The 15,573-nt window shown below is 31.0% G+C and overlaps 5 protein-coding genes across 5 annotated transcripts; 2 read left to right on the top strand and 3 right to left on the bottom strand.

Moving 5' to 3' along the window:
* Positions 1 to 4,599: 4,599 nt before the first annotated feature.
* PHYBLDRAFT_66927 (hypothetical protein) lies at positions 4,600 to 5,221 on the top strand (the record flags this gene model as incomplete). The annotated part of the gene is made up of 2 exons (XM_018441709.1): positions 4,600 to 4,869; positions 4,928 to 5,221. The coding sequence occupies 2 exons, from the start codon at positions 4,600 to 4,602 to the stop codon at positions 5,219 to 5,221; spliced, it is 564 nt and encodes a 187-aa protein (XP_018286862.1).
* Positions 5,222 to 7,164: 1,943 nt separating this feature from the next.
* PHYBLDRAFT_159954 (hypothetical protein) lies at positions 7,165 to 7,829 on the bottom strand (the record flags this gene model as incomplete). The annotated part of the gene is made up of 1 exon (XM_018434088.1): positions 7,165 to 7,829. A coding segment is annotated over exon 1 (590 nt), but the record flags the coding sequence as incomplete, so codon positions are not given.
* Positions 7,830 to 8,134: 305 nt separating this feature from the next.
* Positions 8,135 to 9,153, bottom strand: PHYBLDRAFT_149831 (hypothetical protein; the record flags this gene model as incomplete). The annotated part of the gene is made up of 3 exons (XM_018432345.1): positions 8,135 to 8,710; positions 8,811 to 8,920; positions 9,075 to 9,153. 3 exons carry the CDS (start codon positions 9,151 to 9,153, stop codon positions 8,135 to 8,137), a joined length of 765 nt encoding a protein of 254 aa, XP_018286860.1.
* Positions 9,154 to 10,766: 1,613 nt separating this feature from the next.
* On the bottom strand, positions 10,767 to 11,985 carry PHYBLDRAFT_66925 (hypothetical protein; the record flags this gene model as incomplete). Its single annotated transcript, XM_018441708.1, has 6 exons — positions 10,767 to 10,839; positions 10,900 to 10,931; positions 11,327 to 11,432; positions 11,548 to 11,552; positions 11,847 to 11,902; positions 11,952 to 11,985. 6 exons carry the CDS (start codon positions 11,983 to 11,985, stop codon positions 10,767 to 10,769), a joined length of 306 nt encoding a protein of 101 aa, XP_018286859.1.
* Positions 11,986 to 15,021: 3,036 nt separating this feature from the next.
* Positions 15,022 to 15,543, top strand: PHYBLDRAFT_102330 (hypothetical protein; the record flags this gene model as incomplete). The annotated part of the gene is made up of 1 exon (XM_018427711.1): positions 15,022 to 15,543. A coding segment is annotated over one exon (522 nt), but the record flags the coding sequence as incomplete, so codon positions are not given.
* Positions 15,544 to 15,573: the final 30 nt, after the last annotated feature.

The raw sequence follows: 15,573 nt of genomic DNA, 5'->3' as shown, positions 1-15,573 counted from the left end.
TGCCAAGAAGACAATGCTCCTTGTCATAAGTCAAAACTTGTTGAGAACTGGAAAAAGACCCATAATATACCAATAATGGAATGGCCACCGAATAGCCCAGATCTCAGTTCTATTGAGAACCTATGGGCTCATTTGGGTCGGATGGTAAGGGCAAGAGTACCAGCTCCAAGAACTATTAAGGAGCTAGACAAGGTTATCCATGAAGAATGGAAGAAAATACTGGTTGCAGTATGCAAGACCTACTGCATGTCTATGCCAACTCGCATAGCCTATATTAAGAAAGCCCGTGGTAATGTTACTAAATATTAAACTTTCAATAAAAAAAATATTTTTCTTAATATTTAAAGGTTATATATTCTTATTCCAATAATTTTGAAAGTGGTTTCTTAAGTAAAAGTAAATAAACAATGAAGAGAGAGTTAAGGATGTTATTTTTTTACTTTGGCGGAAGCTAAAATTGTCTTTCATTTAATTGATGAGACTGTATATTTCTCTGATATAACCGGTGCAAACAAAAAACAAAAACATATTGGTGGCATGTATGTATATATCTATATCAGCAGCTTCTTTCCAGTATTAAAAGCAATATCTAACATCTACTTTAAATATAGCTCACCCTTGCTTTACATATGGTCAGTAAAAACAAATCATTTAAAGAATATAAGAGTACATGTTATTCATTTTATTATTGTGTTGTTTTTATTTTGTTTTGTTTTTTTATATCAGCATTTTCACTCTCCTTTTTTATAGTTGAAATGGTTCTTCACATTCTTATATGACCAGTACTCAAGAATAAGACATGTTCCTTTAGTAAATATATATGTATATGTTTTATATTCCTTTCTTTGTAATATATACTTGAATGACGCATTGGCTTGTAGCTTTTGATAATATAAATCTGTGTTTTATTCCATTATTAACAAATTATTCTAACAGTATGTAAGTATCTTTCTACTCCCTTTAATCAAATAGCTTCAGTAAGCATATATATTTACTACCCGAGTTTATTAATTCAAAAAATTCTGAAACAAAATTTATAAGAAGTACAATATAACAGATTAGTGTATAAAATAGTAATACTATATACAATTCTTATTATTGCCAAAAAAAAGGCTTTTTTTATCCAAAATAAAAACAAATAAAAAATCATTTTTCAAAACAAAACAATATCCAATTGAGAGACTTGTGCTTAGTATTTGCACCTATGAGAATTTTTTCTTCGATTAATTTAGCCAATAAACATTAAAGAAGTGCCCTGTTATTATGTCTGATATTACAAAAACAAGGCCTACATCAAATTACAGGTGTAATCAGTGGTAAATAATATATTGTTCTGCATTTGGAATAGTCTATATAATTGATTTCCGAGAACAGTTGATACACAGACATTATATCTAAACTCCTGGTTTTTATTTTTGGAATAACATAATATTCAATTATATTTGACACTTTATTCAATAACTTGTCAACTATGATTTCCTTAATATTTACAAGTAATTCATTTTTATGTGACAAAATATCTCAATAATCAAGACCTATTATTATAATTATTCCCAATGATTTTTGTAGTGTAATCATAGTGGTATTGCCACTAATTTACTGAATAGTAAAGCAGTATGTTTGATTGGCTTAGTTTCAAACAGATTGGTAGTAAACGTATGGTAGTAAATCCGTATATAGAGAAATTGATAGTAAAAGTATGGTAGTAAATTCATATATGGAAAAATTGGTAGTAAATTTGGGGGATTTTAATTTTATTCATATGCTTGCTGCGCAGTAGAATATACAACAGAATATATAATAGAAATATACAATGGACTATATGATGGACTATATAATATAATATGGTATACTATGTCTTTAACATGGCATATAATGATGCATATTCATATACAAGCTTAATAATAATACTAGCAATATATCTTGCACATATACTAACTCATATATTAGTTATACAAGTAATACATATCTTTAGATATATCAGCTATAGATGATGGGATTCTTCGTTATAAATTATAATTGTTGATGCTTTTCTATTGAGAGAACATTCAAACAATCTCATTCCTGAGTTGTGTAAAGCTAAAGTAAAGAATACTATGAATATAGATACTTAAAAGTAATTTTTTTTGTAATTACCTCAAGTATCACTGTAAGAGACTTCGGATTTTAGACTTTTAAATTTAACTAAAATATATCCAAAAGATAGGATTAAAGTATTGTGAAGTTTTATAGAATAAAATCAACAGTAAAAAGATTGAGACGTATATAAGAATACTTTGAGACTGTATATAGGTTTTTTTTATTAAAGAATACAAAGTTGTCCTTTTTATATCAAAACACGATCTGCTTTGTCAGTCACATCTTAATTTCTTAAGTCCGAGTTCATTTAGATATTAGAGAGCTGGTACTGCTATGTTTATAATTTAATCTAATTGTAGTGTCCTCATATTAACTCAGTGCTTACTGAGCTGTCATAATTACAGTACTTACTGTAATTAATTATTGGTCTTATTGATTTACCATAAGTAAAATAAATAAATTATTCATTTGTTCTTGTAATGATAGCTGTTTTACTATAATAATAGGAATATGTTCTTAGATGTAATAAATCCAACAACCAAGTATCTGGATCACCACAAGTATAATATATGTATAATATTAGATTCTAATATATTACTGCTGATATACCAAATGATAAGCATTTAGATTCTAATATATGACCAATATTAATGGACAGAATAACAACCATATGCTTTTAAAATGCTGTAATTCTTTAGTATTTTGGCTATAAATTTATCTATTATGAAGAATTGTGCTTAAATCCTGCTAAATATAGATTATTATTTAAAACCACCACCTCTAAAAAGTGTTCTTATGATTGAAATATTTATTTAACTCCAGCTAATTCTACCAAAATATGTCCAAAATATGTCTGAAAGATGTTCAGAATATGTCCGATATATGTCCAATATATGTTGATACGTTTTTATTTTATTGATATGAAACATTAAAAGCTTTAGAAATAGAATATCATAGAAGAATTGATTTTTATTGATTTTTGAATGGTTGGAAAAACAATTTAACTATTTAACGTTCACCACTAATACTTTCTTAAATATACATGTTTAGATAGTAATATTCATATACATGTTACACCTCTATTCATTGGATAGCTTGAGAGATCTTGATGACATGGTTTATACTACATTTTCTCACCTTATCGGTTTCACGTATTCCTTGTGATTATCTTTGATTTAATACTTCTTTGACTGAAGATGATATTATTGACATTTCCTTTAGACTTCCCCAGACTTTTTCTTGTGGCTGCTATATTTTAAGATTTAAAATAAAAAATGAATTTATTAATATTTTCTATTGATTTATAGATATATGCATGGATACTTACATGTTAAGACATTTTGAAATATCTGCGATAGAATTGTCAAAAAGTAATAATGATGTTTTGATTACTAATTATTAAATAAATCAATAAAAAAATATAGAATAAAAATGCGGTTGTTAGCATATGTCAAATCATTAAAATATGTATCATACTTACATATTATAGACACGAGTTTATACAATAGGTAGTCAGATATAATTTGGGATAAAATTATATGGTACTTCAATAAAAAAATGATTAACAAGATACTTGAATGTTGCAAAATAATTGCTATTACCTTTGACTGAACTGTGGACATATAATTAAATGTATTATATAAAGAATAAAGAAGTGTGCTTACTTTATCAAAACTAGCATTGTGAAATTTAAAAAGATAACAAGTCAACAAGCTACTCATATTGTGTTTGAAAAAAAATTACCTGAACCTCTCAGATACTTGCTAACAGTGTATTTTTTTCATGAAAGATGTGTAGGATATGTAATAAAAGAAAATTATATAAATACAAATGGGTTAGTAAACGTTCAGTTTTTTAAAGTACACTTACCAGAGTTTTTAAAGTGACCAAAAAGATAAAACCAAAAGAGAAGAAAGTGAAGTAAAAGAAAAGAAGGGGCGCAGTTGTTCCGTTAAATCTAAATTTTTAAAAAAAAATTATTTTTTTTTGATGTGGGTGTATTTATTAAAACAAAGTAAAAATAAGCTTTGGCTTTTATGGTAACAAATAACAGCTTATTGTGTTCAATCTATTTAACAAAGATTGACATATTAAAAGTATCAGTAGTATTAGCAGACATATAAGAATATTAAAATCAATAACTACTCTATATCAAAGCATAAATATATTACTATTATGATATAAAGCATATTTATTTTTATTCAGTTAAATAAAAACATAAAGCTCTTCATGTGTTCCCCGAGAAAAAAAAAGTCAAACATTAAGCCCAAATCAAACTTGGCATGAATAAAAAATATATGTTTTAAAAGCTACTATACTTTATTGTTTATCATGCCAAGAAAATACAATTCCAAAAAAAGCTAACAAGGCTGCCAGAGCTACCACAACTACCACCACTACTACTGCCAATGATAATGGCAGCAACATTGATTCTGCTGAGCAAATGTAATAATATACTGTTTATTTTTCCACAATAATATATTTTTACTTATCGTAACCATTATAATCACTTATCAAGAAATGCTGGCAAAGATTTTTGCTTTGATGCGAAAAAAATCTCAGGGGATCAATAATTCTGATGCAGATTTATCATTAAAAAGATCTTGCTTGAACACAGTTCAGGCTTCATTGGGTGATGGCCATACCATTGGCAAGGTTTACAAAAAAATCTCAGAAGTCAATACGTTTTTGCGTAGTGGCAAAACAATTATTACTTCTGAAGATATAGAAGCAGAAGCAAGCAAGGCTGTTGAACAAGCTCTCTCACCTGATAGCTATCCAGTCTTGAATGTAAGTAGTCAAGCTAGTTTTGTGGTTAAATGAATTACTCATTGTTGAATTCTTTTAGCAATTATTGCAATCACACATACAAGAAGAACAGCTGTATGAGAAATATGATAAAACACAAAGTGCATATTTTGAGGCAAACAGGTGTATTATCAAGTCTGTTGTAGATTATCTTTGTAATCAGGCTGCGGACAAACTCATTACACCAGGCAAAATCAGAAGAAAGGTTTTGCATTATATTTCAAGCCAAAAGTTAAAAGAAAAGAAGACTGACAATCAAACTGCAGAAATGAACCAAGTTGAATGTCTTTCCCAAAGACATGTTCAGATAATAAGTGCATATTTCTTATCATAAAAATAATAATAGTAAAAGATAAAAATGTACAGATACAAAACAAAAGAGCTTTAGCCTTAGAAACAATTAGGGAATACTTTGTCAAAACGTATGGAGAGGGTCTTGATAACTTTCTTCATGCTGACTAAATGTCTGACCTGGAGACTGATTGCGAAGTTGCAGACAACTCATCTTCTGCTGGTCGAGTCTTTGGGCGATTTCGTCCAAGTTAGAGAAGTGAAAAGATACAATTTTTTTTAGTAATAATTAATGTTACTTATATGAATACATAGGGTGACAATTTCGTAGAAGAACTTGATGCTATTTATCAGAATATTCCAAAAGGTAGCCAGACATGCTCTTTTGACAGAAAGATCTTGAGAAGAAGAGAAAAGAAGCTTACCAATGCAAAGATGAAAAAACTGTCTTGGGCAAAGAATTAAGACTAATAAAAAAGCCCCTTTACAATAAAAAAATTATTTGAAAGAATAAGATACTGGATTTATAGTGATCTTTATTATTATATGCTGATATTCAATTTTTTTAGGTAAAGATATTACTAAACGTTTAAAGTCACTTGTTATTGTAGACCTATATTTTGCTATAGCAACTGGTGAGTAAAATTGGTAGACAGGAATGATGTTCTCATAAGTTAGCAAACTGAATGGTTCTTGCCACAATTCAATTTTTTCATTTTTCAGTGGTTGGATGTTTCCTGACAAGTAACTCGCATACCATTCAACAAAGGCAAAAGTATGAATGACATCAATGTTACCAAAGTTCAATGTGTGTTGAAATATATATAAAATGCGGCCAGGAAATGTGGAAATGTCTTCACTTTTCTTTTTGACAAAAAGGGCTTGAAAGTAAGACCCAGAAAAATACTGTTGGCCAAGAAGGGATATCTGCTTGACTTTTATAATACGATTATTAACAAAAATCTGGCCAGCGTGGCAATCTGAGTGGTGACCAAAAATATTGTGACTGTTGTACACGTCCTTATAATATTGATATAAACACTCATAATGCTCTTTGCTCATGACAATTTTCGGCTCTGTTGTAAATGAGTATTGACTACTTCTGTAATTGAGAATAAGTCTGAAGGAAATAATATAAGACCTCAGCTATTCCAGTCAAAGGTGTCTACCAATTACTTTATTATTTAACACACAGGTTTAGCATGCATGATAGTGATTATATTTCATATGATGATATCACCATAATATGGGATACATCAGTGGATTATTGTAAGCTTAATTATAACTCATAAACACATTTACTTTGAATGTTAATACTTCATTGGGACTATACACATTTATATAATTAATCATACATTAATTATCCCAAGATTATATTGCTCTGATTAAGGGTCAGATAGGATCGATTACCTGACCCCAGTCATATAATTTTCCCAATCCCAAATAATATAAATAGCAGTAGTAGTTCAGTATAGAAACCACGTCAAACTTTGATACAAAATCTTTTCTCAATAAACAAAACCTACACAAGTTCTCACGAATCTTCGTTCCTAATCTCAAATCTTCAATTCTTCCTCTTAAAAACTTCTTCAACTTCAACCACCACAACAGGCTCGACCTTGAATGACAGTACATCTGATGGCAAAGGTTCACGTCCCATAACTGATTTTTGAGGATTCATAGTGTATTTGATAAATGTGGACAATATAAACGAGCTGCTCATTGAAGAAGGTTGCTCTAAAATAACTTGACTGCGAGTAATGCTATGTAGAAAATTAACTGTTCTTGCAGGGAATTTCTCTTCAAAAGATTGGATGTAGTTGCCAACGTATATCTTTTTCAAAAAACGCTTCATCATAGTTACTTTGAATCCACCCTTTTAATTTGTGTTGAGATTCTTAAGCAACCCATTATATCTTTCGAAGCTGAACAACCAGAAAGCATAAATCGGGCCAAAATCGTTAATACACTTGCTCAGATGGAGATGTAAATGCATGTTTAGAGTGACAGGAAATTCTTTATACAGCTTTTCAAACCCTTTACAGAACAATTGGAGATGGGCGTGGGCACTGGATATTTTATCAGAAGTAACAGAGGGTTTTGTGGGTAAATGGCAAGCATTCACAAAAAACATCCAGTTGGAAAGATGCTTCACTAGAAGAATGTGCTTCAGAACAAAAGGAGAGTAAATAAGGCACCACAATTTCCACTTGTCAGCTTTTATGGAAGAAAATCTGTCAGCTATCTTTTTGTTGATATATGCATAGTCAGGTGAAACAACAACACCATTTGCCAGATCTTGCATGGCCAACAGAGCTTGGTTGTCAAAGTACTCTAGCTCTTTCCAAATCTGCACCATGCACTTGGCAGTTCCAAGAAAGAGATTGTGCATAGGGTCAATGATTGTACACCAAACAGGATCAAAGTATGTAAGCAAATGAAGTTGAGACCATTGAGTACCATTGCGTCTTTCAAGTTGGGTATACTCAGCTGCATTTTTGGCTTCCTTCCACTTATTGGCATAACCCAGATTTCTGGCCTTTGTACGTTTAGTCCATGTGGAATATTCAAATCCAGAGAAGTCTATCTGGGTGGTTTCGGATATCATGATAAACTGACATTGGCACTTGTGGCATGCACATATGCTTGCATGTTCTGTGAATCCAGATGTCTTTCTTGCAGCAGAAATATCACACACAACACACATTAATGTGGCACAGACAGTTATATTTTCATTGCTATTATTGGACATCTTCACACCATTGTACAGTTCAAGCAATTCGTCAACAAGTGGCTTCAAGTAATTGTTCATACTATTGGTGCTCGCTTCTTTTGGTCCTGGCATTATACTAACAAGAATAATGTTTTCTGACTTTAGACGTTCACTTCGAGAGAGATTGTTAATTGACAGATAAATGGCACCACTGGAATGAGTTTGTCTATCAAAAGGTTGGAATCAATCGATGTCTAGAGTCAACATTAGAGATTGGGGGTCATCAACAAATCGTTTGCCATTATTGTCTTTGATTTCGTTCCACATTGCGCTGTCGTATATGTCCATTTTTGTTTCTGCAAGTGTTTGACAATTTCTCCAAAGATTGATTCGGTATTCAAAATTTGGTGTTAAGAAATATTGTTGTAAAGTGTGTTTGAGAGAGCTGTACGGATACACCATCACTGGAGAAGAACGATTGCCACTTGTAGATTTAAAGAGGGTGTTGTTGCAGGTATTTGAATGAGTGAATAATTTGAATGTGCAATTTTTTGTGCTTGCGTTTGGAGAATAAATTGTATAACATTTTGAGCATGTCACATACACCATAATTCCGCCTGTTGCTGTGTTGAAACCTGTGATGTGTTTCAAGCTGTCAATTGTCAAGGGAAGAGCATTAGTAAGATCAAAAAGAGAGAAAAGGATATTGCAAAATTTGATGAGGATCGATCCACCATTATCCATCAGAAACACGAAATGAAAGATAATAATGAAGATAGCCATAAAACGGATATAGACAGGCATATTGCTCAAAGGATACTGATGAGCTACAAATATAAACATTTCGGTTAGATATCAAATCAAGTGTTATAATGAAAGAGTTTTAGTATTTGTAAAAATTCATATCTTGCATTTTCACCGAGCTCAATGCCGGATTCTCAAAGGCCTTGTCTTTCTTGAAACCAAAGCTTGTTCCGCCCTCCTCAATATCATTGCCATCAATAACAAATGACTGCAGGCCTGCATCTTCTGAAAAAAAATCGCATCCTCTTAGAGTAAAGATATATGAATTGGCTGAGTATATTCATTATTGATTAATGGATTGAGAGTAATAGCATAATCTATAATAATAAAAAACTATTAGATGTTAACTTTTTTTTCCACTTTGTTTTTTTTCTTTTACCTTCTTCATTGACATTAAAATCAACATCAACATCAGAGTTATAGTCTATTTCCATACAATCAACATTTTCATTTTGCATATCTGTTTAATTGAATAATTTATATTAAATTCACAAGAATAACATTTTTTTAATTATAATATTTACCCATTGCATTGGCTGCCAAAACTGGTGCACCATATTGTTTGTAATGTTCTTTTGCATTTTACTTTCTTTGACACTTTCCAGATGGATTAGACTCTGTGCATCGAGTGCACATGCAGATAATATAATCGTTTCTTGTTCAATTGTTAGACATAGTGATATTATAAATTAATAAAAAGATATGGTTTTTGAGATTTTTTAATCATGGTCTTTATATAGTGAAAAATAAATTATAAATAGATAGAATACTGCTCCATGTCATGCTTCTACTTTGCCAAGTTTTTTTTCAAGACATCTACTGCGCATTTTATCACAATACCATTCATATATTGCTTAGTCAATTTCCAAGATGTATGCTGCGCGCATTATTAAAATAACATCTTTTCTTTTTATAGTATTTTTTATGCAAACCCTATATTTAGATTTATGACTATTTGTATATTACACCCGAAATTCTGTGAAAGGAATTCTCACCTCTCACAACATGTGATTTTTTTTAAATAAAATAGCCCTTTATATGAAAGGGAGAAATCACGCAAAAATATTGCCACAGTAAAAATTAAATAACAACCTCTGCTTTTTTCTCTTGATATATTTTCACTTTGAATATATTGAGTAAATATTTGCTCTTCTATTTATATTTACATCATATAAAAAATACTGTTAATACATCAATTATTCATTTTAAAGAAAAAAAAAATTTAAGAATATCTATATCTTATTTAATATTATATTAATTTTCATATTAATATTTTTTTAGTGTAATTTACAATTATATTAAAGAAGTGTAAAACATAAAGAAAATAAAAGCAATGTTGTAATTTCATAGCCAGAGAAAGTGATGGTGGTGTAATTTTACAGCCAAAAAAAAGCGATCTGAAATTACAACATACAAAAAACAATAAAAATTAAAATTAAAAATAATTGAATATTTCAGTAAGACATTTGTAGGGATTTTAGAAACCAATATCTGCGGACTTTTGTAGTGTATGCTAATTAACAGCCTCAAGTAATTGTAAATACAGACAAAATCTACAGAAATAAGTTAATATACAAAGTAAATACACGTAGTCTAGCAAGCTTACCCCTAAAATTTGTTTGTATTTGAAGATTGTCTGGTAGCTATCATACTGCAGCACATGCCCCAGATAATTAGAAGCATCTACTCATTAATAGCTGATCAAATTGTTTAGTATGTCCTATACAGTATCAGTTTAACAAGACAGTAACTTACATTGACTGTATTTTGTGAAAGTAAGTCAAGAGCATATTATATAGTAGCTGCTTGAAAGAAAAAAAACTGCAAAAAATGTGTTTTTCTAGTTGCATTAGTCTTTTTTTTTAATCAAAACACAATTGTAATAATTTTATATCAAGAGTGTCTTGAAGTTTGAGTGGTGCATATTGTTTGAATGTGACTACGGGAAAAGCAATAGAAGAAAGTAGAGGAAATGAGTCGATTTGTCATTTATTAAAAAAAGGGTGATTGTAAAGAGAAATTTTGTTTTAATGTCATAGAAGACGGAAATAACAAGGAGTCCAAAAAAAAATTAAACATGATGGCTCCGCATGTTTCTTCTTGGTGGTGAGGCTGCCACACTACTTTCTGCCTCACCAAGACTACTTTTAAAAATATAGTTTAGTCAGTGTATTAAGTTTTACATTTAAACAATCTATATATACCTCAACTCTTCTTCTTGAAGTTCTCTGCTTAACTTTGTTAGCACATTTTTAATAAAGAAAAATATTAATGAAATATCTTGCATGACACTAAATTTAATATGTATGATTTGTCACTTCTCCGTTTGGTGTTCAGCTTTCATCACTTCTTGAAGGAGAAGAACAGCAACTCATTGACCTCTGAATTTATGTAAAGCAAATGAGTATTTCAAAATTAACTCCTCAAGTCTCAAAGAGTAGTACAACTTTTGTTGACTACTCAATCTTCCTCAGTTCGTCTCTACAATGCTGTCTTCATGCATAATATGTTGGCATTACCTTGTATACATGTGGAACTGCAGTTGAATGAGCTTTTGCTCTTCTAAGAATATGCTGATATCCGTCTCCTGTTTTTTTTCTACAGATAGTTGATCAGTGTATTTATCCTTACAGTTGCACTTGGTGTCTTATTTGTTCTTGTTGGAATAAAGTCAACACGAGCCTCTGTCATTGTAACAGAAATATGCCTTACTCCTCTCACAAGCAATAAAAAGTAACTTTTTGTTTTTTCAATAATTAAAATACATTTTTATTTTAGCAAATTAAAACAGGTAAAAATAAAATAGAGAGCAAGTCATGTAAATTAGATGTATAAAGTAGCTATAGATTTACCTGATCTTAAAAAATAACTTCAAGATGATGTTCATTTACGTAAAAAAAGAAAAATAAATGCAAAATAAAAATTTGAGCAAAATAAAATATAAAAAAAACAATTTAAATCCTGCACTTTTGGTAAATTAGTGGGACAGATAGTTGGTCTGCCACATTGATTAGTTGTATTGTCAAAATACAACAATCTTGACAATGAGACAAAAAAAAGTTTTACGATTTCAAATAAAAAATAAATAAATCAAATTGCTATACTCACTATATGATATAAATGTAAAAAAAAGACGTTTCTATTATGTTACTTCACTCTTAAATACAACTTTATCTTTTTTATCTTTTTTAATATTTTTATCAAACTCTAGAACCAATTTGATTAGTTAATTAAAATAAACTAGTGACATATTTACTACCATTAGTGGCAGCCACACCAATTTCATTCATAGTGATTACTTAATTTATTCATTGGATTTTATATTTACTAAACTTCCAAATACAACATTCAATAAATTTAACCAGAAAAATTTGTTTCTTTTGATAATAAAATAGCTTTATATTAAATTTCTCATTAACGCTTCTATAGCTAGTTTTGCTTAGATAATTTTTATTAAATAGATAAGTTGATAAACGTAAACAAAAATATGTAAAACAATCTTGTTTATATCGTTACTGATTTATATTTAAAACTTTGCATTGTTTCATATATTTCTACTATTTTCATAACATTAGTTTAGAATAAAAAATAGAAAGATATTAGAAGTTGAAAAAGTTCTCTCACTTTTTCAGAAAATCTGAAAATTTCAAAAACTTTTTCAAAATTATTTTTGTATTGTTACATTATTTTCTTATTTAAATCAATGAGTTTGATTTTAAAAGAAAATTCTCTTTGAAAAAGTGACTCCACGAACTTCTCTAATAATCAGATAAAAATTCAATTTTTATCTCAAAGAAAGACAATTATTATTGAGCATAAAACATTTCTTTATCTAAATAAAATTAGATTTTCAGCAAGATAAAAACACTTAATTTTTTTAGTGTATATAAGTGGATAACAGCCAATCTAACATATATATATGCAGATGACAGCTGATCTGCTATATATACAAATAGATGTCAGCTGATCTGACATATATATAAGCAGATAACAGCCGATATTATATATATGCAAGTGGATGTCAGCTGATTGGATATACACCCAGCTTAGGATGAAATTGACTTACTTCCAACTCCACTAAAATCAAAGAAGTATACCTCTGTTTTTCAAGGTTAAATAAGTTCTCAAAGACATGATCCTTAAAGACAAAAAATGAATAGAAGATTTTGTAATATGCATTGCTTATTTATATTAAAACTTGATGGAGGTTTAATAGTTAATAGCTCCTCTATGCTTCTTCCTAACTAATATCATATGCTCTTTAATGCTTAGACAAAACTTCACACAAGTACTTGCTGTGATTTCTGCTCACTCCTCCAACAAAGCAACCTCCAGTTCTTTTAACGTGGTAGGCTAAAATCTTCTATCTCTAACCTTATTATTAAGGTAGCTCCACATATTCTCAATTGGATTGAGATCTGGACTTTTTGCAGGCCATGGTAAGATAGCCACATCGTTTCTTTTTGTCTACTGTTCTGCCAACTTGCGCTTATGTGGCTTGGCATTGTCTTTTTGGAGAAGGTAGGTGCACTGGAAAAATAGGGTAATTTCATCTATGGCGTAGGGTACTATTATTTGTGGAGTGGTAGCTTAAATTTCCATCACTTTTGTCTTTTTTATTTTTGACAGCGATGATAATGCTCGGTCTGTTTTATTGGATAAAAAAACGAGTTTACTCTTTTTTATAAAAAATGTCTGAGAGATTTATTTTTGGGACTTGTAGCCATGTCGCAGAGTCAATAGTTGTAGGGAACTTAAACCAAATGATATCTTTTGAGTGAGATAATAAAGCTTTTTATTGTTGTAATATTTATTTATAAGTATGATGAGGTTAATGATCGTGATATTACTACAAATATTTTTGTTGTATATGCTCTACAGCTAATAAAATGTACATGACGACATGTTTTAACAAAAGTGTGTATTATTGTATTTTAGAATGAGGCAATCAATTACTGTTTAGAGAACTGCCCATTTTAACAACCGGAATAAACTATGTCATTTTAGAAGCTGGTGTAATTTGGAGAGATATATATTAAATTGTGTTCCTGAACACTTTTCTATTCTTGTCAATTCTAAAGACTTAAAAAATAAAACATACGCACACAATATGTCAAACAACAACAACAATTCAGAATGCAAGTGCTCTAAATGCTCTTCTAATAGCATGGGATTTGTTTTGGTGTCTACCCAAACACTCAGAAGACATGCACAACAGGATATCGTGAGACAATATCAGTCAGAATCTTCTTGTAAGCTCAAATTTAAGAAAATTATTATTGAGACAATTTTAATTAAATATTTATTTTCATATAATATAGTCTCAGTTATAGAAGTAATGTCGAATGACAATGTTATGGAGATTGATTTTGAATACAATATTGATGCCAAAGATCAAGTTGAAGGTATGCATAGTATTTTTATTAAAGTTTTATAATCATTTATAATATCTAATAACTTGATTCTTTTTTTTTCTAACAAAACAGCCGAAGACTTACCTCTTTTTGGCATTGATTCCTTGTTTGATTCTGAAAGCAAAGATGAGGGTGTCATTGAAGCAACCATTTTGGATATTTCTGATGATGAATCTGATGATGTTAGAGGTTAGTACAAAAAGCACATATAAATCAATAAAGTCAACAAGTATTGATTTTTTTCAAATAGAGCACTTTTCTTCATCCAATATGCCAGTCGATCCTACTCATGCTTTCATTGCTTCTTTTGCTGCCTTCTTCATATCTAAATATGTTGTAAATTCTGGTGGTGCTGTTCTGTTAAAGTTTCTTAACGAAGTATTGGCACACTTTGGACAGTCTTTCCGTCTTCCCCTCAGTATAAACAGTGTCAACTCTATGACCAATCTCAGTGACGTGACTCGCGATGTCCAGCGGTTTGTTGCATGTGGCGATTGTAACAAAGTATACAAAGAGTCCAATGTTGTTCCAGAGTGCTGTAATTTCGAGAGACTCTCTGGTAGAGAATGTGGAAACACCCTTTTCTTTGCAACATCAAGAGCCTTGACTATCCTCAAAAAGATCTACATGTATAACTCCATAATCAAAACATTGTCTATCCTTTTTTGCCGCCCTGGATTTGAAGACACCATCAACCATTGGAGAATCAGAGTGCAAGTTCCAGGCATGATGTTTGACATTTACGACGGTATGAAGTGGAACAGTCTGAAGGATAGCAATGGTTTACCATTTGTGAATCATGAGTGCTCCATAATGCTTACCATGAACATCGATTGGTTTCAACCTTTTGATGGGGTCACTTACTCCTGTGGTGCGATATACCTTTGCATCAACAACTTGTCAAGATTGGAACGGTACAAGAAGGAGAATGTTGTTCTTGTTGGTCTCATGCCAGGGCCCAAGGAAGCAAAGACAAGTGAGATCAATCACTACCTCCGTCCCCTTGTCGCGGAACTCAACCAGTTGTATGGTGGTGTGGTAATGCCTACCGTACAGTGTCCATCTGGTGCTCTTGTCCGTGCTGCCCTTCTTCTTGTTGCCTGTGACATTCCTGCTGCCCGTAAGACTTGTGGGTTCACCTCTCATTCAAGCACATGTGCATGCAATAAGTGCAACCAACAGTTCCCTTGCCTTCCAGACTCCAATGCTGTGGACTACTCTGGGTTTGTGTTTTCTGAGTGGGTGCCTCGCACTGATGACAAAAACCACCATGATGCTGAGTTGTGGAGAATGGCCAGCAGTGATGCACAGAGAAAGAGATTGGAGAGGGAAAATGGTGTCCGATGGTCAGAATTGCATGACCTGGTTTACTTTAACCTCGTGGAGTGCACTGTCATTGATCCGATGCACAACCTGTACCTTGGAACAGCAAAGAGGATAATGGAAAAATGGAGATCTTCAGGT

This window comes from Phycomyces blakesleeanus, assembly GCF_001638985.1.
Source record: "Phycomyces blakesleeanus NRRL 1555(-) unplaced genomic scaffold PHYBLscaffold_23, whole genome shotgun sequence".
Taxonomy (NCBI): domain Eukaryota; kingdom Fungi; phylum Mucoromycota; class Mucoromycetes; order Mucorales; family Phycomycetaceae; genus Phycomyces; species Phycomyces blakesleeanus.
Note: the sequence above shows the minus strand (reverse complement) of the source record. Positions and strands in the feature narration are given on the sequence as shown.